The sequence below is a fragment of the Gopherus flavomarginatus genome, chromosome 8 (assembly GCF_025201925.1).
Source record: "Gopherus flavomarginatus isolate rGopFla2 chromosome 8, rGopFla2.mat.asm, whole genome shotgun sequence".
Lineage (NCBI taxonomy): Eukaryota > Metazoa > Chordata > Testudines > Testudinidae > Gopherus > Gopherus flavomarginatus.
In genome coordinates this window covers 20,132,603-20,160,087 of record NC_066624.1, presented here as the reverse complement: position 1 = coordinate 20,160,087, position 27,485 = coordinate 20,132,603, and the positions used below count along the sequence as shown (strand labels likewise).

The 27,485-nt window shown below is 39.8% G+C and overlaps 1 protein-coding gene across 6 annotated transcripts in view; it reads right to left on the bottom strand.

Moving 5' to 3' along the window:
• The window catches only part of ATRX (ATRX chromatin remodeler), a 143,934-nt gene that overhangs the window by 83,793 nt on the left and 32,656 nt on the right, over positions 1 to 27,485 (bottom strand). For 5 of the 6 annotated variants that reach the window (XM_050964570.1, XM_050964574.1, XM_050964575.1 and 2 more), the window contains 7 exons: positions 27,398 to 27,450; positions 26,323 to 26,447; positions 24,894 to 25,013; positions 11,947 to 12,056; positions 9,433 to 9,500; positions 5,895 to 8,830; positions 316 to 391 (listed from right to left, as the gene is read on the bottom strand). In XM_050964570.1, the coding sequence (XP_050820527.1) occupies positions 316 to 391; positions 5,895 to 8,830; positions 9,433 to 9,500; positions 11,947 to 12,056; positions 24,894 to 25,013; positions 26,323 to 26,447; positions 27,398 to 27,450 (3,488 nt within the window). Of the gene's footprint in view, positions 1 to 315; positions 392 to 5,894; positions 8,831 to 9,432; positions 9,501 to 10,005; positions 10,144 to 11,946; positions 12,057 to 24,893; positions 25,014 to 26,322; positions 26,448 to 27,397; positions 27,451 to 27,485 lie in introns of those variants that run through there. The other variant, XM_050964573.1, reaches the window with a different exon arrangement.

The window sequence follows — 27,485 nt, the reverse complement described above, 5'->3', positions numbered from 1 at the left end:
CTTGTCTCAATGAAGAGCTTATCACAAAACCCACATTTTACATAGGAATATAAAACAGACATTACTGCAATGCATTTATAACACACCCTATGCAAGGTGTGTTAGTTAACACTTCTAAATATTTTCTTTGCATTTCTGGATTTTGGCCTCTGTTTTCTGGCCTCTCGTTCAAACTTGCGGGAAGCCTGTGAGCGAGTCTTTACAAGGCAGGCAGTCCTGGTTTTTACAACCTGCTTGCTGTTCCGCTGCGCCGGTTTGCGCCCACGCCTAGGGTGTGTTATAATCTTTTTAAAGTCCTTATGGATGGAATCATACCTATTCTCAGGATCGTCATCATCCTCCTCCTCCTCCTCCACTGGAACAGCACCTGATTTAGTCTCTCCTTCATCCCCTGGGAAAAAAAAGTCAGAGACATTTGACATAAGGATAAAATCAGCAATGCAAATATAAATTTTCTATTATATGTGACCTACTGTATCAAATACTCAATTTAAAGATAACATGGTACTAAATATCACAACCCTACCTTTAAAAAAAAAAAAATCTTAAGTAGACAAATAAGTGTTCCCCCATACAATATCTAACAGTAGAAAGCTCTTTGAAGCAAGAGCCTTGTTAACATCTATATCTACTATTGTAAGTGGCAAGCAAATCTTTAATACCATATAAAATGAAGTTATAATTTGTATAGATTTTACTTTAAAATGCACAATAATTGAATGCTCCACTCTTCAGGTATTTTAAAAATAAAAATTTAAGATTTTATTGTTCACTTCACGACTGGATTCCCATCACCAAATTCAGACTGAAAAGATGGCCAATAAGCAACAGTACTATCAACTTCCAAGTATACAAGAGCTTGCTTACTCATAACTGAGCTGCCTAGTCTTCACAAGAATTATTTCAGCAGGAAAAGTTTCTCCTGCTGATCTACTTCCCTCTCTGTACTACCAAGGAAAACCACACGACACCCATCCGTCTTAGAGCGTGCACATTTATATATGAGGACTTATATTTTGAGAACAATGTTCATTAGCCTTAGAGCAACAATATCAAAATTCAGCTTATTATATAACATACCTCACAAATGCAGGAAGTACCTAACTTATCTACTAAAACCAGAAGTCAACTTAAGGAGGAAATTTTTTCCTTCCTTAAAATTACATATGAGAGAAGGAAGCTTATTCATTCTGATCTTGACCTTGCCACCTACCTTTTTAGTTCACACTGTATTTTTTCTCTAAAATGTTAAGTTTTTTAAAGGTTGACTTGCAAATGGAATTGTAATGACACAAGAGTATCTCACAATGTGTGCTAAACTACTTCCAGTATAGTCTATGAACATTCAGTCTACCCACTGAAAATTCATTTTTTAAAAACAAATTTCTGATGGTCCAGTGATGTCTAGCCCTGTTACTAACAGACTGTTTCCAGTAACACACGTTGATGCAGCTACAGAACACCAATGAAAAGAGGAACTGGTTCATAAATGGTAAAGTAAGTGTTCTTTGTTGATACTTCATATGGCTTTTAAGGTTCTCTAGTTGATGTAACATTGCCATAGAGTGGGAGCTGGCAAGCAATCAACAGCAGGACTGAATATCAGGGAATCTACTAAAGAATGGTGAAGTGTCGGTAATTCTTGCATTCAATACTTTCCTCTGCTTGGTTAGTAGGGACATTCAATAGATATTGCTAGTGTGTTGGTGGATTTCTTTTAAATTCCACTTGTAGGTCACTTTTAATATGTTAACACTTGAAGCTTCTCTTCCTTTAGAAGTCCACTCCACACACAAATTATTTTCTCCTCTGCTTAAAGTCCCTTAAGGCCCAATTCAATTCCAATGGGAAACAAAGGTGTAAAGAAATCCAAGAGAGCTGGACAAGTTCCTTAGTACCCAATTCTTTTAACTTCACGCCACCATGTGCTTGAGCCTCATCCACCATTTCCATATGCTTCAATTCCCCCCACTCCCCTCACACACCCCCAATAACCATTTTTAATCCACAGGTATAAGCTTCAGACGCTCTCTCATTCCTATTGTTGGCTGACCCTTTTTAAGGTTGATAATCTTTAGATTAATGACCAATTTATCTGACTGCAATAAGGTTCTTCCCCCAGAATCAGGCTACATAGAATTCACACTAAGGAGTTCAATATTTTGTGGGGAGTTTCAGGGTGAGTAACAAGATACTCACACTGAGAGCAAAATTAAACCTTAGATACCTTCATCAAAATAATGGAGAAAGCTAGATATGATCCAAGGTACATAAGATAAAGATAATACTGGATCAGGGTAATTTGTGGTATCATTCTATGTATAAGCTTTCGAATTGCATGCTCACATCCTTAGCTGGGGACAAATGGATCAACTTGGTCTCTGGCATGCAGTGTCCAATGGTACAAGTCCCCCAATGAGTTGAAGGGTCAAGTAGAAAAGCAGACAGCAATGGAAGTTGTCCAGTGGGAAAGACCAGCTCCAGACCACATGGTGATTGCCCTGCTACAGAGCCTACGCATCTGCTCACATGTAGCCTTTTTACCAGTATAATAGTGAGGTGTACTTACTTTATATGTTAACACATTGATACGTGTGACTACCATTTCAGCGCATGATCAAACCATCATCCCTTGCTTAAGTGGATTTGCAGTTATTACTTCCATGTTCCTTGTAGTAGCACTTACTGGAACATTCTAGCACGTACTGTTGAGCTAACTCTTCTTAGTTCCCCAAATCTAAAGGTAACCGTTGATTTGTGTTAAGGGAGATGGCCTTCTTAACCACAGTTATGCTAACTTACACTCCAGCTAATATCTTACAGGATAAGCCTGCAGTCTTCTTGCACTACAGCAGAATAGAACAGAAGGCAAGCCGGTGCATATAATGGGGTGAATATCATTGGGCAAACTTGCCCTATGGGCTACACTGCCACTTACTTCTTTACAATTTTTTTATATCAATCATGTAATATGATTCACAAAATGATGAACTGTTTTCCTTATAGGGTATCACTAGACTATTTGATGTAATTTTATATAAGGACTTGGGGAAGAGAAATCTCTCTTTAAACTGTATAAAATTCTTCACCGTGCACTTCCATGAAGCTGCAGAAATAATGTTATCTTGTACATTACCATTATGGTTTGTGGTATAGTCCTCTACCATATACATATGCTTGAATTCCTAAATGCTGCCAAACACTGAGATAATGGTTAAAGTTTCCATTTGTCACCCTTAGATCCTTGTCTGAGTAGTATCTTGATGTTTATGGCCCATTTAAGGAAGAAAAACATTCTATAACTTTAATGCTATTCTCTTTACATTTTTATATTAAATGGCATGAACTTGTGTAAATTTAATAGCCCACTGAAAAATGGACTAATTGTACTGGCAAAAAAGTCAGGTATAGTGAAATCTTTTATTAATGCTCCACAATATTGACCTATATATCAAGCAGCTTCACTTTTGAACCTTTACTTAACAACCACTGTATGTGTCATGTCAAATTGTGTAGTGGTGTTTTGGAGACTAAGATTTCCTACTAGTTAGGCAGATGATTGGCAAGATAATTGTTGGGTAGAATAATCAGAACCACTGTTCAATCTCACTGCCATGGGTGGTAAGAGGAATTGAGGGATGGGCTGCAGTTGCTTCACCTTTTCTCCCCGGCACTGTAGCATGAGTAGACACAGGGCACATACATGGCTCCAAAAGACATTTCTAGTCCAAAGACTACAATCTCACATGCATGCAGTGCATGCACAACTGCACTGGAATCCATATTGACACATACTCGAAGTATTGTTTACCCTAAAATGACCTGTTGAATTTGAATAACGGCTCAGTGTTAAGTAGCTCTTATAACACACCAAATCTCCTCTAAGGTATTCTTTAGGTGGAACACAAGAGAGATGTACATAAAATTTTATGTTAAAATCTGTGCTTACTGCATATTCAGAGCTGAATTAATCGCACTGATTCCAAATCAAAATAGCTTCAAACAGGGAACATATCTTATAAATAGAACTTGAACTATCCGCAATTGCCAAACTTCCTGAACAGTCTAAATTCTTTATATAAGAGATCAGCGAAGAGCCTTAAATTTTTAATTTAAGAATGGTTAAATCAATCCATTGATACTAGGCAAATTAGAAGCTCCTACATTAACACTGAGCATAAGATTCTCTCTCCCTAAAGCAGAAGATTTAAAAAACAAAAACAACCACTAAAAGACTGAATCTTCAGAATTTAACAACACCCATTACACCACTGCTTGTTAGGTAAATTAGCATGTTCCAGCTCCACTCTAATTGTACATGAAAAACCAACTTTTTTACAAGATTTCTGCCTGTTTTAGATTTTGACGCTATTATAAATCAGGATAGTAATATATGAACAAAACATATCAGTAACTACTACTCTAAAAGCATCAGCTCAATATATTGTTAACAAAACTGTGCTCTTTTATAGTGCCTTCTATCCAAAGATCTCAAAGTAATTTACAAACATTACTGAATAAAGTGAAATTGGCAAGTATTTTCTCCATTTTACATATAGGGATAATAAAACACAAAGGTTCAATAATTCCACTGAAGTCAAACAGTCTGTGGCAGAACTTGAAACAGAACTTGGGAGTTCCTGAGGCCTGTGCTTTACAGGAACATTGTTAACTTGAGTTTTCTGAATTAACTAATTTTTTTTAAAAATCAATTTTCTGATACAGTATCCTTTGAAATACATTTTTTCTTTTTTACTTTTTTGAGAAGGAAGACCCAAAAGCAACAATGCCCTCTCGTCCTCACCCTTCCCTCTCTGTGCATACTCCTGCCTTCTGAATCTTCCGTTTCAGCTATGGTCTCACAAGCCATGGGGAAGGGTGTGAAATGCAGTGAAATCAAGTACAGAAAGAAGTACTATAGAATGTCAATGGAAACAGTCTGGAAAAAGTTTCTCTCTCAGAGTAAACTTAGTAACAACAGTAGATATAAGTTGTTCAGCTGGAAATGAAACTTAACAGTATCCTTTTAACCTCAAGACCACACTTCCTCTTTATTTTTAGGTTCTCCAAGCCTAAAAGTTCCAGCTGTGCTGCTTTGATTTTTTTTTTTTTTAAAGAACAAAGGACTAATCAGATGCTGATAAAAGGGGGTCCTCCCCTCAAATCTGGGCAAGAAAAAAGAATTAGCCCCCATGCTCTCAGAAGCACATTTAAAATGCATAAAAATCTGCTCAAGTAATAAATAGCAGCCTGACAGACTTTAGCAACAGGTATTATTTTAGTTAAATAAAATTACTAGAATCTATTTCATGGGACACAAAGATAATCTGGCCCAATTTAAAAAGTGCACATGCATAACTATAGCTAAACCTCCAAAGGCCACACTATACTGCAAAGCTTGATACTCTTCTCCCTTACATGACCCAAAGCTAGAAGATCTGATGTGATCTCTCCTGTTCTCTACTACCCAAACCCAATTCATGTTCTGTATTCATTAGGCAGCAGAAAGCAACTAAGAATAGGCATAAGAATGGCAACCTACAATGCAACTCACTTGGTATTACAGAGTTTCTCAAATCTCTTCCTAGAAAAGGTATTAAAATTAAATAAAAAGTCCAAGGTGACTTGTAAATTAAGTTAAATGGCTGTTTGCCAAGGTTAGTACAAGTCAAATGGTAACTGGTTGTTAAGTGGCATCACAAAACTTCTGAACACATCACATTAGAAAAGAGGTTTTAGAAATATGACTTAAGTTTTGGAATGCAGAGTCATATTTATAGATATTTTCACTTAAGCATTTGCACTACTAGATTATTAAATCAATATGACTATCCAACTCATACTGTTGACCTCCCCATATTAACATACTAATCAAATTGTAGACCTTTGCACACCTGAAGACTGACAAAATCCTGTGCTGGAGGACAGTATTAAGCTTTCAGTCACTGGCTTAATCTTCTGCTCATCACTGCTTCCATCGCCTGCTGAATTCTGGTCATCATTTTCTTCCTCATCTGATGAGGAGGAACAGCTGATGTCATCCTTCTGTTTCTTAGAAATTCTTTTTTCCACTTTTAAGTTACCCTTTTTATTCTCCTTCACGGAACTCTTTTTACTCTTTTTTTTATTGTCTTCGTAAGGCTCCTCATCAGAAGAGGACAATGAGTCATTCTGTTCTTTTTTGGAAGTTTTCTTTTTGTGGCTTACTTTTTTCTTTTCTTTAGCTTCTATTTGTTTTTTATTCTGTTTAACATCTTCAGAAGAACTCTCCTCTTTCTTTGGGGACTTCTCAGCATCTGAAGATGAATCATTCTGCAACTTCTTCGATGTTCTCTCTCTCAAATTTCTCTCTCTCTTTTCCTCAACTGCCATTTCATTTTTACTCTTATTTTCAGAGGAAATGACACTTTTTTCCTCTGGGGATGATTTATCTCCATCAGAAGAACCACCATCTTGTTCTTTCTTATTTTTCTTTTTCAAGTTTTCTTTATCTTCTGTTCCTTTTTTATTCTTGGTTTTGTCTTCAGAAGAATCACAACTCTGCTCCTTCTCTGCAGATTTCTCAGTTCCGTCCAAAGACGAATCATTCTGTACCTTTCTCTTTTTCAAATTTCTGTTTTTCTTTTCTTTTGCTTCTGCTCTCTTTTTACCATCAGAAGAATGGCAACTCTCCTCCTTCTCCAGGGATGATTTCTCAGTATCAGATGATCCATCATGTTTCCCCTTCGAAGTTCTCTCTTTTAAATCTCTGTTTTTCTTTTCATTGACTGCTGTCCCCTTCCTAATTTTTTTATCTTCAGAAGAATGATTAGTCTCCTCTTTCTCTAGGGATGACTTCTCAGCATCATCAGATGATTCAACCTGCTGTTTTTTCAAATTTATTATTTTCTTCTTACTAGTAGCTCCTTTTTTATTCTGTTCTTCAGAAGAAGAATCATAATTCTCTTCTTTTCTGGGGTATTTCTTTTTGGCTTTTTTTGCAGACTCTATTTTACTCAAACTCTTTATCTCTCTTTCTAACCCTGAGTCATAATTTGAAGAATCTGAAGGGTTCTGTCGTTTCTTTTTTGCACAAGTGGAGCCTTTAGTGGATTTGCCTTTTTTGGCAACTAAATCTGAACCAGAAGTGGAGCTTTTTCTTTTGCGCTTTCCATTCTCATACTTCACTGGTTGTTTTGTTAGATCATTTAAAGCATTCTTCTGAATATTATTGGATGTCTCACTATTGCTATCAATATCTGAGGAACTATGACTCATCATGGCTACTTCTTTAAGGACTGCTGGCATCTCATCTGAATCTGAACTTTGGTCCAATATGTCTGATTTTTTTGATTTAGAAAGCTTATTAGGTTTAGGATGATCAGTAGTACTGTCAGAAGAATTTCTTTTATCTTTTTTTCTCCGCGACTGGGTTGATGATTTTTGCTTGTGCTTCTCACAGTATGCGTCATTGCTGTCCTCTTCTGAATTAGATGTTGAAGGATTCATGTCTGTTTGACGCCTCAGAGGTGTAGTCTTCACACGTGGAGACCTCCTGAGATCAGATTCCTCTATAAAGGGAACAGTTTCATTTTCAGGTGAGTGTTCATTACCAATGTAATGATTTTCTTTTCCAGAATCACAGTTTTCTGCCTTGGGTATTACATCAGCATTCTGATCTCCCTTTACTGAATTACTGTCTTGATCTTCAGCTTTAACTGGAGAATCAGAAAGGGAAACAGGAGTCAGTTTTACAAACAATTCTTTTCTTACTTTAGCTGATGCTTTTAACTTGGTACCTCCTTTAATGTCTTTTGAAGCTGTAGTACGTTTTATATTCATATTTACTGTCTCCAGCTCTGTTGCTGTACTTCCATTGCCCTGTTCATCTGCTGCACTCTGAGTTTCCATAGCCGATTCTAGAGTCTCAAAAATATCTTCAGGGACTGATGAAGGAACAGACACAATATCCATGTCCAAAGCCTCAGTACTATTAGGTTCATACTGAGGCTCTTCATTTGTCTCCGATTTTTTATCTTCACTGCTAGTATTCTTGCTTTCTGTTTGTTGTGTTGCTGGAACGTTTTGGTCCATGGACTCATTCTCAGGCTGTTCTGACACAGTTTTTTTCACTGACTTTACAGTGTCCTCTTTAAACTCTGCATGTTCCTTTCCTTCATCTCTTTTCACCTCATTTTTTTCTATTTTAATATCAGTTTTTTTCTCTTTGGTATTCTTCTCTTTGATTTTAACATCCAAAGCTTGAATCTCTTGATTCAGACCTTCCTCTAATGCTAAATGAGCTTTTTTTATGTCACTCAAAACAGATTTAAAAGCTTTCAGCTGACGTAGCTGTATGATAGAGTTTATTTCTGAATTTTCTGCTGCCGTTTTCAAAAAACTTACAAAACTAGCATTCATATTAGTTGTGGTCTCAACCAGTTTTTTTGTCTTTTTAAGCATGTCTTTTGGCACCATTAGTGCTTTATACGAATAAGTTAAAGAACCAGAATATGAGTCATCTAATTTCTTTTCTTCTCCATTACAATTTGAAATATTTCTCTTTGGAGAAAATTTGAGTGTGTGATCATATATTTTACTTTTTTCACTCTCAACTCTGATCTTCTTCTTGTTTTGTTGCAATAACTGTTCTAAATTTTCAAAAACACTGTCACATGCAGTGACCAAGTCCAACAAAGGTTCTGGGAGGCAAATGTAGCAATGCCATTGGTTATTTTCATCCATTATGGCTGACAGCTCCTTTCGGCCTAGGTTGCGCAAAATGCACTTTTTGCAGAAGGCATTATGGCAAAAGTCGCAGCAAATTAAATTTCCACCTTCAGCACACCATCTGAAATGATGATTGGGAAATGTTAAAATGCAACCCCAAAACAAATTACATTAAGTGTTTAGACAAATAAAGTGTAATTAAATCAAACTTTAAAAATTATCAAACAGTTATAATATTTTACAGGTTACTAATCAAAGGCAAAAGTTCTGAGTGGACCATATCTGGATAGTATATGAGACAACGTGGCTTCTGGTTGATGACATAAGAGCGAGTGAGGGTTTTAGCGTCTACCTTATATATATATGTTAGTGGGTTTGCAGTTTACAGACCAATATATCAAGTTTTCTCTGGGAAAGTGAGCTTCAGTGGCCCATTGAGAAATGCTATTTATGGGATAATGATCAGAAGACAAATATAAAGCTGGTCTTGGAAACTTAACTAAGTATACATAAACTGATGTTTAGGTTTTTGTCATGTGATATTAAACTTTTGACCAACAGGGCTAAGTACTTGATTTCCTTATATTTAAGTTTTCCTAGTTTGTATTAAAATTTAAAATTGAAATATCAACATAATATTATGGGTCTGTTGGCTGGACAGTGGGCATTTCATTATTGCTTTAATTGATGTGGGTAATATTACAATGGTGTTTACAAACTTACCTACACTGCTCATCCATTCCATCTGAATCACGGCTAATGTCATCACTCATATAATATTTGTAGCAAGTCTGCAAGGAAAATAGGTGGACAAGGAATTTTTTTCAATTAAAGTGAGCTGGAATTTAATAAATCTTTATGACTTAATCTAATGAATACATTAAAGTCAGATTCTTAAAATGTTCTTAGAACTTCGGATCACTGTCTATAAATGAAAACTAGAAACCTCTTTAAAATGTTCTCTCTCATTTTCACCGGCTGTTTGCAAAATTGTAACTAATTTTAACACTCTCCAAAGATACAGCAGCTCCTAAACAATGACTTTTCTGAATTGAATGGTACAAGCCTTATTTGAAAATTAAATGTGTTTGCCTTCTTTTGAAGGCCATAGTTTTTTTGTATTCTAAAACTTCCAAGTTGACTATTATTTTTTATATTCAGTTTTGGTCTATCTACACTTATGTCTGCATGGCTACATTGGTCAGAGGTGTGGAAAGAAAAAAAGAACAAAACAAAACAAAAAAAACCCTGACCAACATAGTTAAACCAACAAAACTCCCATGTAGCTGACACTACCTTGATGGAAGAGGGCTTCCGCTGATGTAGCTAATGAAACGTGTCCTAAACCGAAAGAAAAATTTCTGTTGGTGTAGCTGCATCTACACTAGCAGGCTACACTGGTACCACAGTAAGAACCAAAATTACATACCTTCATTGGAATGCAGAATTTTATTCTATTGTTTCAACCTGTTGTTGTTGATGTTAGCAATGCAACAATTAGTACCAGAACAGAGCTTATGAAATTAAGCTTAAAACTTTTAAATAAGATTTGTGCGCCACCAAAGGCTGCTAAACATTAAACCCACTTGATTAATAGTAATGGCTGCAGTTCCTGAATTTGTTAGGTCAAATTCTTAAGTCCTTATTCAGTCTTTATTTAAGTAGAGCTCCAGTGACTTATCAGTTTTCCTTGAATAAGGACTGACTAAAGACTGTAGACCAAATTCTGCCCTCACTTGTACCCCCTGTCTTCATAATCCTGAAAAACAGCTTCGGAATCTGCCTATATGTGGTGTGTGAGAAGTAATGATGCACCCTCACCTGGAATACAGAGTTCAATACCTGGTCATCCTATGTCAGAAAAAGTTATAGCAAAAACATGATTCAGAGACAGACAATAAGAATAGTTAAGAGGCACAGGAGAATTCCCCCATTATGAGATATTGAAAAATCTGGCACTGTTTACCTTAGTTAGCAGACAAATAAGAAAGGAAATGACACAGGGATAGAAAATAATGAAAGGTATAGAGAATTCCTGATCTGTTTTCCCTTCTTATAATATTAAAAAACAAGATGGCATTCAATGAATTTAAAAGAAAGGAAATGCAAAACTGATAAAAGTAAATATCACCTCACAATTAACCAGCAGAAATCACTGACACAAGACCTAATTGAGGTTAAGAGTTTAGCGAGAGTAAAAAAAATAGATTGGACACTTCTACATATAACAAGACTATACAGAGTTACAATGGTAAAGATTAAAAAAAATCAAGAGTTTGGAATAGATTCAGAGCTTTACTGGGGACTGGAAGCAATGTTCCTTGTGGAATGGTTATTCTGTACAAAAACTCTGAAGAAAGTAGCTAATTTCCTCAGAAGCAGCTGGTACTGGCCCACTGTCTGAGTCAGGATACTGGACAAGACAGACCTGTTCAGATCCAGTGTGTCAATTCTTAAGGATATAGTACTGGACTAACAAATACCTGAAGGCCAAATATAGCCCACATCACAGACCCTATATGCCACTCAACCAGCTTAAAAGCATTGACACAACAGGGCATGGGTGAATTCCCCCATTGCAGGCACAGCATTAGGCCAACGTAAGCCACCCTATACCGCCTCCTTTCAAAGGCTTTAATGTAGGGGCATGATGGGATGGACATGGGCTGGAGGTGATCTACCCATAGTGATCAGTGCTGCAGAATTCTGGACTGTGGTGCTGCCCATTCACAGCCAGTGGGAAAGCTGCCATAAATTAGAATGGACCTTGTCACTGCTCTAATTCATATTAGGGGCTGTTTGAACCCCAAGTAGCTGCCTAGTTCCAAGTGGTGCAAGAGAGTCTTTAAAATCACCTCTTCTTCTTTACCTTTGTGCTGAGCCTTCTGTGCTATGCCTCTTAGGAGACGCAGACTGGGATTTGGAGCCCCATTATGGCATATTAACCCATAAACACCAAAATCAGAGTAGTTTCATGATGTATTCCAAACTTATTAACACTTTAAAAATACATTCTAAAGAAACTATAATAAATTAAACATTCATGGTGTATAAACATTATCTGTGTAACATCATATTTTAATACTTGCTTTTCCCTTTTCTGCTACAGTTTCCTTGTTTATGTACATTGCAAATTTAAAAGGCTAACAAGAGAAAACAATACACACAGAAAACAAGTAGTGATAGATCACTTTTTAAGTAAGAAGGCACATGGAGTACAATTCACTCATTACATACCTTACAGATAAGGACTTTCAGTGTAGGATGTCTATAGATTGAATCCTTTTGAAAATGGTTCACTTGTTGCCCACAGGCTGTACAGCTTACAATTCCATGCAGTCCTTCCTCTATAGAGGATTATAAACCACATATTAGTTTTAAAAAGAAATCTGTGAACAACTCTTGTTTCTTCTTGTTACAACATTTTGGTTTATCAAATTATCTGTTTACTTCAAAACCCACTCTAATGCTTTACCACCCAGCTTTCGAGAAAGCTTTCTATAACCACTCACCTTTTTTTAAAAGGCTAATGAAGAGTTTTGGGGCCATTATCTTCTTTCTGGATAAAATTTATCCAGGAGAAATGTCTTCCTTTGTGAGGTTATACACTTGGATTAAATTGTTATTTTATGAAGACGTACTTGAATTGTCAGTAAAAATACATTTAATCATGGTCCTGCATTGTACAGTAAATTCCCTCAATTTTCAGTTATTCTTCTTAAAAAAATACCATGGCAGTTTATAAATAAATATTTTAATTATATTTCTTTCAGATTTTTAAATTTTTTTCTGAATGAGAAATAAGGAAAATAAGTCTATGAAACAAGTAAAAAATATAAATAAAATCCTCTCTGGTTTCGTGTGAAGCATTATATGAGATCAAAATAGATTAAAAGAGCATTTTGTAGCAATTGTACAAGACACCTCCAGTTCATTCTGCTCAACACACTGTCCTGGAAGTTCACATTTATCTTGTCACCTATAAATGTTTTCTGTACTTGAAATGACAGTTTGACAAAAATACACTTCGACCATCCTATTGGTAGCTACAGCTCCAGTTTTCCAGTTGGTTTAGTCCTGTTTGCTGTGTAGGGCTTCCACCTGTAGAGTGGTCTTTTAGTACAAACTGTTCAATTTAACAACTTTTATTCTTACTTATAAGCAGTGACGCTGCCAAGAAAAAAGAGAAGCCACCCGAGAAACCCCATAGCCACTGCTTCAAGTTGGTATCAAGGAGTAAAGCAGGAGAAGGCTGCAGGATGACTTATGTCAACTGCAACCTGTCCGCCTATATCAATTCAGGAGGTTGTGAATCCAAGAAATGAGGCTTTAAAGGCTTTAAAACACATACACAGAAATCAGGCACAAATACCAAAAAGAGTCCAGGAATATACTGAACTTTTCCAAAACAAAACACAGACTCCTGGCAAAGATTCAGAGATTTTGAAATTGGAGACAGAGCCTTAAATGGACTTAGAGCCTGTTAGGCATAAATAAAGAAGAAGAAAGCTTTACAAAGAAAGGTGAAAACAATAGATCTCATTCAGAGTCAGAAATTTTCTGCTGTTGGGTATATCAGAGTGGGTTAACTTGAGAATATTTTGGGATTCTTAGAACAAAGTCCTTGATATGAAATGGAAAGGGCATTTCAAATCCTTAAACCAACTTCAGGCTTAAGATGGGTTTTGTAAAATAGGTACAGTAAGACAGCTTTCCAGCCCCTGTTGTATACTCTTGGCTCTTCCTTCCTTTGGCTAACAAGAAACACATTTTTGTCACCGAAGGAAAATAAGTTACCTTATTTATGGAATTCTCTATGCTAGCACTTGAGTCCCGAACACCTCACAACAGGATATACAAGTTTGACTTGATCAACTCCATTTTTATCAAGTACTAGTCTAGAGGCAACGATTTATGGTGTTTTATCCTGCAGAACTGCAGGTTATATCTGGATCAGAATAAGTATATTATCCTTAATTTTGACAAGATGATAAGATCTCTTAACTGACAATTCAGCTTACCAGGAAGAAGAGGAGAAACATTTGGCTGGTATTTTCACTTTACAATCCTGTTCAGTACCACATCTATAAAAATGATACATGAAGACCTGACCAATCCCAGGCCAGCGGCACCATTTCTGTAACTTCTCAAACGTTTTGAAGATTTTATCCCTCCCATAGTGTCTAAATTGGTTCTTATAAAAGTCAGAACCAAAGAATAGGAAAAAGCTGTAGTTTTATAATATTATGGTATTGCCTTGAACTCAAATTTCTGGCAATAAAATTCCATAGTTGACATCTTGTTACCAAGGAACTCCATTGCCCACTCAAGCCTCATCCTTTAGGACCTTAAGCTTGGTTCACTAGACTGATTTGAATACAAACTCTGTGGCGGGTTAGAGTGTGGAAAGCAGCTCTTGACGGAGGTGTACCACTTTGAAAATGGTAATTAAAATCCTGAATTTCATCTAGAAGTTTCCTGGCTGCCAAAGCTGAGTATGAAATATATGTTTAATATTCTCTTGCTCATAAGATAAATAGCTACATCCTGTAGTAAGGGGTGTGCCAGATACAGCCTATTTCAATACTGTAGACCACTAGTATGGATGACCAGGACAAGATCTGAATCAAAGAATATTGCCATTAGTATATCTGGTCAGTGATTTTATACTACGTATGCTATTATCAGTGTTCTATTTTCATGAATATCCAAGTATTCAAAACTTTGTCTTCTACTCACAGAAATTTCACCAGATTTGCATGGTAGATAAATACCTGGTTATATCAATATTCTGACTGTTATCCTTGTTTTTATTCAAGCTATACTGCAAGGTTACAGTATTTTTTTTAAATAAAGTTACAAGGTCTGTGTTCTTGCTAAAATGGTTCACATTACCATCACTAAGAATATTTCATGATAAAAAGTGAGACTATGTCTATCAGTACATCTGCAGGCAGCAAGAGTCTCAGAAACATTCGTTCAGTTTAACCAAAACTTTTAGTTGGGGGGAAAAGATGGAATAGTTAAGAATGATAGGAGCTAGATGGTTATCAGGCAATCACTAATGAAATACAGAGCCTTTCACAACTAGGTCACAAGACCAAATGTAGCCCAAGATGATAGTTGTCAAAAGTCATTATAAGCCAATGAGTGCTTGATGTCTAATGTAAAGAGGAGTTGCTAGTCTCTGTCCATTACACAACACACAAAATATTACCGAAACTGTCACATTTAGAAGACAGCCAAAGATACAATGGACACTAACTAGAAGTTAAGAGAGACAGTCCCTCCAAAATATGGTGGAAGCATACTACCATGTCAGCATGGGGAAAATCTGCACTGCCACAGCCTGTGCTATGTTTGTTTCATGGATAGAACAAGGGTTTTCATTTCCAGGGGTACCAACGTGGCACTTTTCACGAGTACTATATTCACTTAAATATGTTAGAAAAAAATACAATTAAGTTCCCACAAAGTAATGAGTACCATTCATTATTTAAAATTTTACATAACACTGCACTGTTGTTTTTATAGTGTTTTGCAATCTACACAGAGCGATCACTCACTCATCAGCTGGACATGAAAAAAGTAGAAAGCATCAGCAAAGACAACACAAAGTTGCACCATTTTAATTAGAGGTGTGACACTGCACCAATTTATCATCTTCCCCTTTACACAAATTAATATTATCACACCTTTAGTTAAACCCATGCATCTTCTTTGTTCATACAAGCATAACGATTCTCAGAGAAAATTAATATCTTTTGGAATCAAAACCATGAAAGGGTTCCAATGTGAAGAAATACAGAATTTCCAGGAAGACACATGAAAAACTGTAGAGTTGCTGCAAAACTATCCTCTCCACATCCTATTCATCCCTTGCATGTATTGGGACCCATAGATATTTCTGTAGGAAATATATCATATAAAGATAACATGAAACATTGCAAAACAGAAGGTTACTACCCCAAAAACTGAGTTGTCCAAATCCATTACCGCTGCAGAACCACAATGTAGGAATCACACAGCACACTCAGGAGCCAAGAAACCTTTAACAGTATAACCAGTATGGGGCCCTTGGATCTGAGCATTCTAGAAAATAGTATTATAAACGGTCACATAACCCTTCTACCCATTCTCTGACCCTCACTCTTCATGTGTATTTATAGACTCTGAAGGAGGAAGGGCTGATATATGACTCTTCAGAAGCAATATATTAGGAAAACTCCATTTAACAGAAGGTAACCTTCTGTAGGGACTGCTTATTTTACAGAATTCATGTCCTGCACAGAATATGTTATTCTCCACAGAAAATACATTCTGCTGAAGTAGTTCTGCAATTATGTCTTTCGCTCACCAGGAGCTGCTGTGGCACTGGGACAACAGTTGCTTCCAAGAGGGAGCAGCCTCAGCTGCACATAGGGAAAAGAAGAGGCTGCGTTCCTCATTGCACCCTGCCTGTGGGGCCAGGTCAGGAAGCATGGGATATGGGTGGACATACAGCATCGGGCACATGGGGCTGACATCTTCAGGAAGAGGAGACAGTCCAAAAGAAGGATGTTCACATATTCAGGAGCAAGACCCCTCTGTCGGGCCCATGAGGTGAAAAGGTTCCACATGGCCATGTAGGACCACCTTCTGGGCTTCTCTCTGCTACTTGAGAAGATTTTTTGTACTGCTGATGAATATTCCCACACTAGCAAAGATGTCTACCCAAAAACCAAGCTCTGAGGTGAAGTCCGTAGATCGGATGCCAGATCCTCATGCCATGTTGAATAAGGAGTTCCAAAAAAGTTGGCAGTGGAAGCGAGGAACACGCTAATGTGGAGAAGGGGAAATCAGAAGTAGCAAGACCAGAACAGGCTGATCAGAATGACAGTCACTCTCTCCCATCTGATCTTGTGTAGGACACGCCTCAGGAGCAGTAGGGGAGGAAAGGTGTAATAGATCTGGTCCAACCAGTGAAGGACAAGAACATCGCCTTGGGAAAGGGTGCCAAGTTCCTCCCCACCCCATCCCCCAAAACACACACAGAGTAGTACTGGCTGCATTTGCTGTTGGCATGGGAGGTGAAGAGGTCCAGGCAGGAGTCCTCCAGTAGTCGAAAATGTTGATGACTATGGAGTCGTGGAGCTCCCATTCGTGGTCAGTCATGAATTTCCTGATGAGAGTCTGTATTTACGTTCTGAGTCCTGGAAAGATATGCTTTCGACTAGGGATGTAAATATGGTTTAAAAATAGTAACCATTAAACTATTAAAATTCTATCGGTTAAACGGTTAACCGTTAAGGATCCACATAGGCGGGGAACTAGGGGTGCAGTCTTATGCTGGGCCCGGCTACTGGTCCGCGCTGGCAACGGAGCCTTCGATGCAGCGTGGCAGCAGAGCCCCTGGATGCTGGGCCGGAAGCTGAGATGCCGGGCGGCAGCAGAGTTTAATCATAGAATATGAGGGTTGAAAGGGACCTCAGGAGACAATCTAATCCAACCCCCTGCTCAAAGCTAAATCATCCCAGCCAGGGCTCTGTCAAGCCTGATCTTAAAAACCTTTAAGAAAGGAGATTTCATCACCTCCCTAGGTAACCCATTACAGTGCTTCACCACCCTCCTAATGAAAAGCTTTTTCCTAATATTCAACCTAAACCTCCCCTATTGCAACTTGAGACCATTACTCCTTGTTCTGTCATCTGGTACCACTGAACAGTCTAGATCCATCCTCTTGGAAACCCTTTCAGGTAGCTGAAAACAGCCATCAAATCCCCCCCATTCTTCTCTTTTGCAGACTAAATAATCTCAGTTCCCTCAGCCTCTCCTCATAAATCATGTGCTCCAGCCCCTAATCACTTTTGTTGCCCTCCGCTGGACTCTTTCCAATTTTTCCACAACCTTCTTGTAGTGTGGGTCCCAAAACTAGACACAGTACTGCAGATGAGGCCTCACCAATGTCGAACAGAGTGGAATGATCATGTCCCTCGATCTGCTGGAAATGCTCCTACTTATACAGCCCAGAATGCCATTAGCCTTCTTGGCAACAAGGGCACACTGTTGACTCATATCCAGCTTCTTGTCCATTGTAACCCCTAGGTCCTTTTCTGCAGAACTGCTGCCTAACCACTTGGTCCTTAGGCTGTAGCTGTGCATGGGATTCTTCCATCCTAAGTGCAGGACTCTGCACTTGTCCCTGCTGAACCTCATCAGATTTCTTTTGGCCCAATCCTCTAATTTGCCTAGGTCCCTCTGTATTCTATCCTTATCCTTCAGCATATCTACCACTCCTCCCAGTTTAGTGTCATCTGCAAACTTGCTGAAGGGTGCAAACCACGCCATCCTCCAAAACCGGCCCCAGGACCGACCCTTCGGACACTCCGCTTCATACCGGCTGCCAACTAGACATGGAGCCATTGACCATTACCCGTTGATCTAGCCAGCTTTCTATCCACCCTATAGTCCATTCATTCAGCCCATACGTTTTTAACTTGCTGGCAAGAATACTGTGGGAGACCGTATCAAAAGCTTAGCTAAAGTTAAGGAATAACATGTCCACTGCTTTCCCCTCATCCACAGAGCCAGTTATCTTGTCATAGAAGGCAATTAGGTTAGTCGGGCATGACTTGTCCTTGGAGAATCCATGCTGACTGTTCCTGATCACTTTCCTCTCCTCTAAGTGCTTCAGAATTGATTCCTTGAGGACCTGCTCCATGATTTTTCCAGGGACTGAGGTGAGGCTGACTGGCCTGTAGTTCTCTGGACCCTCCTCCTTCCTTTTGTTTAAAGATGGGCACTACATTAGGCTTTTTCCAGTCATCCAAGACCTCCCCCAATTGCCATGAGTTTTCAAAGATATTGCAGAGCCATTGGCCATTCACATCCACCAACTCCTTTAGCACCCTCAGATGCAGCACATCCAGCCCCATGGATTTGTGCTGGTCCAGCTTTTCTAAATAGTCCTTAACCACTTCTTTCTCCTCAGAGGGCTGGTCACCTCCTCCCCGTACTCTGTGCTGCCCAGTGCAGTAGTCTGGGAGCTAACCTTGTTCGTGAAGACAGAGGCAAAAAAAGCATTGAATACATTAGCTTCTTCCACATCCTCCGTCACTAGGTTGCCTCCTCCATTCAGTAAGGGGCCCACACTTTCCTTGACCACCTTCTTATTGCTAACATACCTGAAGAATCCCTTCTTGTTACTCTTAACATCCCTTGCTAGCTGCAACTCCAAGTGTAATTTAGCCTTCCTGATTTCACTCCTGCATGCCTGAGCAATATTTTTATCCTCTTCCCTGGTCATTTGTCCAATCTTCTACTTCTTGCAAACTTCTTTTTTTGCATTTAAGATCAGCAAGGATTTCACTGTTAAGCCAAGTTGGTTGCCTGCCATATTTACTATTCTTTCTACACTTTAGGATGGTTTGTTCCTGCAACCTCAATAAGGATTCTTTAAAATACAGCTGCTTTCCTGGACTCCTTTCCCCCCCCTCATGTTATTCTCCCAAGGGATCCTGCCCATCAGTTCCCTGAGGGAGTCCAGGGTCCATATTCTGCTGCACTCCTTTCTTCTTTACGTCAGGATCCTGAACTCAACCATCTCATGGTCACTGCCTCCCAGGTTCCCATCCACTTTTGCTTCCCCTGCTAATTCTTCCCTGTTTGTGAGCAGCAGATCGAGAAGAGCTCTGCCTTTAGTTGGTTCCTCCAGCACCTGCACCAGGAAATTGTCACCTACACTCTCCAAAAACTTCCTGGATTGTCTATGCACTGCTGTATTGCTCTCCCAGTAGATATCGGAGTGATTGAAGTCCTGCATGAGAACCAGGGCCTGTGATCTAGTAACTTCTGTTAGTTGCCTGAAGAAAGACTCGTCCACCTCATCCCCCTAGTCTGCTGGTCTATAGCAGACTCCCACCACAACATCGCCCTTGTGGCTCACACTTCTAAACTTAATCCAAAGACTCATTGGTTTGGGTTAACAATGAGATGAAACCTGAAAGACTGATGCTTATTGGTTAACTGGTTAAACTTTTACATCCCTACTGCCAACAACAGGATCTTGTGGGCAATGCACCAACCTTAAAGACGAACTGCCTCCACATAAAGTGCAAGCCCCTTGTTGGTTGATGTAGCAAACCACTGTGGTGTTGTCTGACATGATGAGAACGTAACAGGAGTGGATAGATGGGAAATGCAGGACATGCTCTCTGCACGGCGTGAAGTTCCAGAATGTTCATGTGCATCCGGGATTCCAGAGCAGTCCAACTCCCTTGAGTCATGTGCTTACCCATGTGGGCGCCCTATCCGACGAGTGACACCTCTGTGATGATTATTGTGTTTGGTGAGGATATAATGGTATCCTGGTGTAGACTCGGCCTGGGTCTGTCCACCACTTGAGGGAGGAGAGAACCTCGTGGGAAACAGTCAGTAGGAAGTCCATGGTGTGACGTGAGAGAATAGGTCCTCTGGAGCCACAACAGTAGGCAGCAAAAGTGGAGAAGAGTGAAGGCGGTAACATATGTGCCAGCTGCCATGTGGCCAAGAGGAGAAAGATAAGTCTTGGCCTGAACAGAAGGACTCAAAATCACCTTGGAAACTCAGCTCCAACACCTTGGAAACTGTTCTCAAGTAGGTAGGCGCATGCCAAGAGTGCATGGATGTAGGCCTCAATGAATTTCAGGGACTGTTTAGGAGCCAAAGGCAATTTTTCAATGTTTACACTCACTCCAAAAGAGGATTGGAGTGTGAGCAGCACGGAGGTCAAGGCGCAACACTCCCCTTTTCATTACGCTGCGAGCTGCCTATCATTGAGAAATGGGAATATAAGGATCCCTTGGCACCAGAGGCGGACCGCCAGTACCAAGAAAACTTTGGTTAAGACCCATGGAGCAGTAGTGATTTGGAACGGTAAAAATCCTGTACTGGAAATGACAAAGGCCTGCAGTGAATCTCAGGAAACATCTGTGGATAGAATGGATATCATGTAGAAGCAAGCATCCTACAGATCAAGGGCCACAAACAACATGCCTCTTTCTAACAAAGGAATGGTGGCTGCTATCGTGACCGTATGAAACTCTGGCTTGCATATGAAGCAGTTGAGATGACAGAGATCTAAGATCAGTCATCTTCTTCAGCATGGGCAGCAGGTGGAACCCACAATTCTGCCACTTCCAGCTGCAGCCCCCTGGCTGCAGCTGGAGAGACAAGTGTCCCCTCCCCAAGAAGCCCCGAACATATGTGTCCCTTCCACCACCACTCCCCTCCCAAGAGCAGCCCCAGGCTAGCTGAAGCCCCGAGCCCTCCTCTCACTTGCTTGGTGCACCTTGCCCATGCTCAAAGATGCCCCAGGGCAGCTGTAGCTACACCTCCCCTCCCCAGACCGCAAGCTGCCCCAGGAAAAAGTCTCTCCCCCAACGCTTTTGAATAGCACACACCTCCTCCTCAGCCACCCTGGAACCTGCGTGGGCATAATAAAGCAAAAACGTCGCTACCAAACAGTGCAACCAAGGGTCTGGTGGCTGGGACAAGGGAGGCAAAGCCTTTCCTGGCCTATTATACCAACCACCTATGTTCTTGGGGACTATGAAATAAGTGAAATAGAGAACCATGTGGCCAGACTAGTCACAGGAACACATTCTATCCCTCCCCTTTGCGGTAGGAAGACCACTTCTAGAGCAAGGATACTGTCGTGAGAGTGATCCCTGAGGTGAGGTCAGAGGATGCGGATGAGGTAACATGAACTCAATCATACAGCCATGTCAAATGATATCCAGGACCTATTTGTCCATTGTTACTGCACTCCAAACTGGAAACAAGTGTGCTAGACGCTCCCTGAAGGGTGTGGGTCTGAAGTATGGCATGAGGTAGGGTGGTTGCTGACTCTCTAGGTGCCCTCAGAAATATTGCTTCTGCAAAGACAGAGTATGAGATGCTGTAGGTTGTGAAGAAGAAACCGGAGGGTGGGGCCATGGGGTCTTGCCGTTTGCAAGGCAGCTCACAGGACTCCTGGTGGAAGAAATGGGGGACTCTAGAACATTGTACCAGTTGCAGGTGGTAAAACATGCACTTGGGTGCTGGTATGTAGATACCCAGAGATCGCAGAGTGGCTATGGAGTCTTCAAGGGAGTGGAGGGAATCATCAGTCTTCTGACTGGAAGAGATGAGATTCATTGAAAGGGAGGTTCTCTGTGGCAGAAGTGCCCAAACTTTTCCTGTTACATCCCCCTTACCAGTAATGGAATGTGTCTATGGCCCACCACCAACACCATTACTGCATCATTGGCTCATTGGATGAGACTGGACTGAAGACAGAGCTGGCCTGGGGCCAGACCTGCAACTGGGTGGTGCTTTCTCCCTACCTCGCATGGGGGCTGATACAGGCCCCACCATGCACCCCCTCAAACATTCCTCCATGTCCCCCCTGGGGGGGCATGCCCCACAATTTAGGAGCACTGATCTATGCTATTCTGGACTTCCCCTGAGAAACCTGACAAAGGCAGGCATGACTCCCTCTGAATAGCGATCCCCACAGCCATCATCTGCAAAGAAGTGTTTGCTACGTTCAGGAATCTTGTTCTCACAACTAGTTTCCCCTCCTGTAGGATATCCTGGAAGTGAGCTCAATCCTGCCGGGGAAGTTTGTCTGCAAAGTCTGCCAACTTCCTGTAGGTAAGGAAATTGTATTTAGCTAACAGCGCTAAGTAACTAGAGATATGAAATTGGAGGCTGGCAGAGGAAAATACCTTGCGACCCAGGTAGGACCAACCAAGCAGATCCAGCAGTTGCTATGGAGAACTCCAAGGAGCAGAGTATCAATGGCTCTGTTGCTGGGGAAAGGAAGGATACTGCCATTGAGTTAGCAGAACCTTGGGGTACTTATATTGGCATTATGGGAGGGGCAGACCTCGCACTCTGTCCGAGTCCTCCAATGCTGAAAAGTCAGTCTGGTACGAATGGTAGTGCCATTGGAACCAGTGGAACCACGGAAGCCATAGAGTAACAGGCAAGTCTAATGTAAGAGAGCGTACTGCCCTGGAAGGCGAGGCACTTGAAAACATGGAGATCTCACCTCCTCCATGACAAAGAGCTCATCAGGCTCAGGGGCCAGCTCAAGTCTCCCTGGTGTCAGCAGTAAGCACTGTAGTCGGAACCAGAGCCAGAACGGGAGCCAAACAAAGGACTACCTCAGAACCGAAGTTTCCATTGACTTCAGCAGTGCCAACCTGGAAGGCGTATGTGGCTCAGTGAATGGAACCAGCATATCCAATGGTCTCTGAAACTTTTTATCATGCTTGGGAGCTTTGGAACATGCCACTTCCCTGTGGACAGAACTCGTGGACAAAGCAGTATCCTTCCTGGGCCTGGAGGAAAACTTACTTTCACGCTTATATTCACTCACGACTAGGCCTCGGCCTGGGGTCCACAGCACTGGTACCAGAAGAACTGGTCTAGAGCTCCGTGGTAGGAGGCACGCTCCTCAATTGCTCAGACCAATCTATGAGGGGGTTCCCTGATCTGGATCCAACTGTAGCTTCATGGCAACCTCCATGAGGTGCTTCTTGAGGCGGAGAACCCAGCCTTCTTGGGTATGCCTTGGGAAGGAGAGGCAGATACTGCACTTGGATACAATGTGTAAAGGCAGTGTTGGTGCTTGTTGCTGACTGAGAACGAGCAAGGGCAGAAAGCGCAGCTCTTGAACCCCAGTGTCTAGCATAATCCAGTATCCAGGCATGGGTGTTAGAGGAGTTGAGGGAGACTGGCAAAATGGCACCCCAACGTCCTTAAAATACTAAAAACTACTACTAACACTAAAACTACATAAAAACAACAAAAATACTATTTACAAGAATAAGAGAATCTTTTTTTCCTGTGTTTTAAAAAGTACGTCACAAGAGACAAGAAACCAATAGAGGCTCCGATTCGGACCACGTGGCCGTGAGCAGGAACAACCTCAGTGATCGCCCTGTATCACTTCAGACAAAACCATGAGATTCTGTCCTGAAATGTAACATCTAATAATATAATTAAAAATAAACCATGTGGTCCTTCAATTAGCGGAAAGAGCAATGTTCAAGAAACAAAAAACAACCCCACCCTAAAAACCTCACACATGCACACACAAAAGAACAAGTAAACTTTTTCACAGTCATTATTTTTGGTTCCCATTAAATACCCGAAACACATATGAGGAAGTTATTTATATAAACTAATATACTAAAAAAAGGAGTAACTAGGCTGGAGTAAGATACTGATTACTATTTTTCTTATGTGAATTACAAAACTGCCTGTACTATAAGAGGGGAAAGGAACGTAAAATTTTTATATTTTTTTCAGAGTAGTTTATGCATGGCCTCTTGCTTGTTCCTTTCTGTTTGCCAAGTCCATAAAAGATGAATTTATATTATCCATTAACATCTATGTGCTTGCATATCAATTCTAGTAGAGGTCGAGGAAAATTGGCTGGCATAACAACTTTCCGCAGATGACCTAAGGTATATAACCAATAGCCAGAGAAGTGCCAAGAAATTAAATTAATCTTCCTCACCAACTAATGTTCTGTCTCTGCTTACATGTCTATGGATTTCTTAGAGCCTCAGAAAATACATTCAGTGGAATTCCAACATCATTCCCTAGCAGTGGCATGCATGATATTTTTACTAAGGCATGCATTATACTTGTATGCCTTAAGAAATCCAAAATTGCACCCTCCACACACTGTCTTCAGATGTACCGTATGTACAAGGTCTCACTATGCAGAGGATGCCATTTCGTTCTACAATGTGTGTTCAGGGGCCAGATGGAACTATCCTGCAGGTGAGATTCAGCCCATAGGCTACCAGATCGACCATGGTTTTTTTTAATTTGGGGGTATGCAACTGTTCCCTAAAAAAGTATATGGCAAAATAGCAGGGTGGAATCAAACTCCTGGGAATAGAATGAAAGAGATTTATACAAAATACCTAATGAAGCATGGTTTGGTTACCCAAGGCAAGAGATTTTACAAAAGCTAATCTTAGCTTTCAGTGCTGCACTGCAGAAACAGCAATAGAGGCCAATTTTAGCAGGACAGAACCCTTAGTGAACTAAAAGCCAGAAGAGTGGAGCTATTTTTAGGAAATATGTACAATTTTTGGATGTACCAAATGTGGCTATAAACAGCAGTTTAAACCCATTTTAAACATGTTATAAAATGTATTTACCTCCACGCTTTTTGGGAGCTTCAGGTTTCATTTTAACGATATTTCTGCTTCTAAATTCAGGCCCTTTAAAATCATCTTTGTCTTCATTCAGCACTGGCTCTGGTTGTACAACCACTGTACCTAGAATGATTTCATTTAAAAGTTGGAAACCATTACATATCCAAGTGACATTCCAGTGAAGTGCAAGACTCCTGTTTAAATAAAAGCCAACACTGCATATATTTCCCCCCAACAAGCTATATGACGACTGACTGATAAACACCACATATCCTACTGCACGTGTCCATATTACAAATATCAATACCACCCCTCGAACTGGCACTGATATTGCAATTGTAGGACAGAGATCAAAAACTGAATGGACCCTGGAGAGCGAACTATCCTCTCTACCCCCAGATGCAGTCCATGAAGAACAGAATAAAGCATAACAGTGAGACAATGTGGGTGAGCTTGCAATGCAACTGTTCTGCGGCTCCAGAAGTTTTAGGACAGCTAACTGAGCATCTCTCAAAAGCCAAAGAAATTTCTTCCCTCCCCCACCAACAGGACAAAATCTCTCTTTTTTTTTTTTTTTTTTAAACACAAAATTCTTAAATTTACTAATGTTTAAACAAAACCGAACAGTGCTAACCAAAGTTTACAGGAAGAAAAAACGTGTAATTTCATATTTAGAGCAGAGTTTCAATCCTGTGTCTCCTGGGAACTTGCAGTAATACAACATTCTGTAAAAATAACCCTTTGACTGCTTCTGACGCAAGGAGCAGTAGTGGTCTCTGTGATACTATTGCTTTTATAGAGCTAAGAAAAGCAAGCTTTTTTGTTGTTGTTTTTAAACTATGCTAAAACTAAAAGTATAGTGTAGAGGGTGTTTTAAAGGTATTGTACCTAAATATAACCCAATAATGACGAGGGATTTTTTTGTTTTGTTTTTAAACATATTTCAACATCTGGCCTAACCTATGATACTTTTAGCAAAGGGTAAATTTTTCAAAGTGAGTCACTTATGAGAACTAAATCCCATTTTCAAATGGGACTTAGATACTCATGAAAATTTTACCCAGAATGTTTACAAAAAAACAAAACCAAAATACCATTTCCTGTTTCATGTTGTCTTTATTTCCACAAAAATACGGATTTCAATGCATATTTTGAATTTAGTAATCAGTGCATCCTGGTAGATCCAGTGATTTATGTATGTGGGGTTCAAAGTAAACACTTAAAAACAAAATATTTTAACCTTTTGTATGCTATAATCATAGTAGGTCCTCAATATCCTGCTGGCTAAGGTTGGCACATTACAAAATATATGAATAAATAAATAAAATCAGACTAAGTATACAACGTTTCCCTTTATGGCTATTATGCCCTTTCCATCATAGTCTTGACACTAATTCGCAGAATTCAGACACACAGAAAACACATGATCTACCTTTAGGTAAGCTTTTCATATCAACATCATTTTCTGAGTTTTCATTTGAAACATCTTCATTTACAGTTTCAGGTAAGGTTTGTTCATCATCTGATCCAACATACTTTGTTACAACTGTAGGTTTCCTGTATAAATAGAAAAAAATCCACATTTGTGATAAATATTTTATAGCATTTTAGGTGTATACGGTGTTTTGCAATCAAACACTATCTCCTTGGACCAGGAACCTTGTAATTTTAAATTCTATTTTTAAATCTAATTTAAACTGCATGAGATGATGAAGCAGAGAGAAATAGACTGGGCAAGAATGACAACAGTAAACAACAGAAGAGGAATTTTGTTCTTAGAGGTACATAGGGTTTCTTTTATCCCCTCAGAGAAAAAATATGTTGTTTTGTTTTACATATGTTAAAAGGATCTAAAGGACAGAACTGTAAGGTTTACCATAAGACAGCAAAAGACAAAAAGGAATGTGATCAGTGTAAGGTTGCTAAAATGCAGTTATTTTTGGCCACACTGAGAATTTGTTTTCTTTAGGCACTAACTGATAAGCAATTACCTTACTGTATTACTTCTTGAAAGAGAGCAAACAAAAATTAATAAACTGAAGTGCATCAGATTGGCAGTGTATGCCTGAAACACCCCATACTGTTACCGGGTATTTATTTTATTGGTAAAGAGTAAACTGGCTATTATTGACTCACTGAGACAGGGTAAACTCATTACTCCACTTGGATACAAAGAAATGACTTTTCCAAGGGAAAAAAATCCTTTAGTGTGGGATGAGTAGTCCTGAAGGAGGAACCCAATGAGCATTTATGCCTGATGAGCCTTGAGATAGAAAACAAGTTACCATGAAGACTTTGTTAACAAAGCCATACTCCAGGAAGGGGGTAAATTTGGACTTGACACAGTGAGCCTCCTCAGCTGGTGTAAATCAGGCGGAGGTTACAGGGCTCCATGCCAATCTACACTTTACGGTAATCTGGCCCTGGATAGATTGTTTCTGTAGACCAAGTTAGGGAAGGAACCTAGTTACAAATAGTATTATTCATATTTTCCTTTTCAAACTAACCTTTTTGAACGTGATGATCCTAAAGATTTGGACCTTTCTGAAGAGCTATTGCCCTAAAAACAAGGAAAAATTTGAAGTCACAAACATC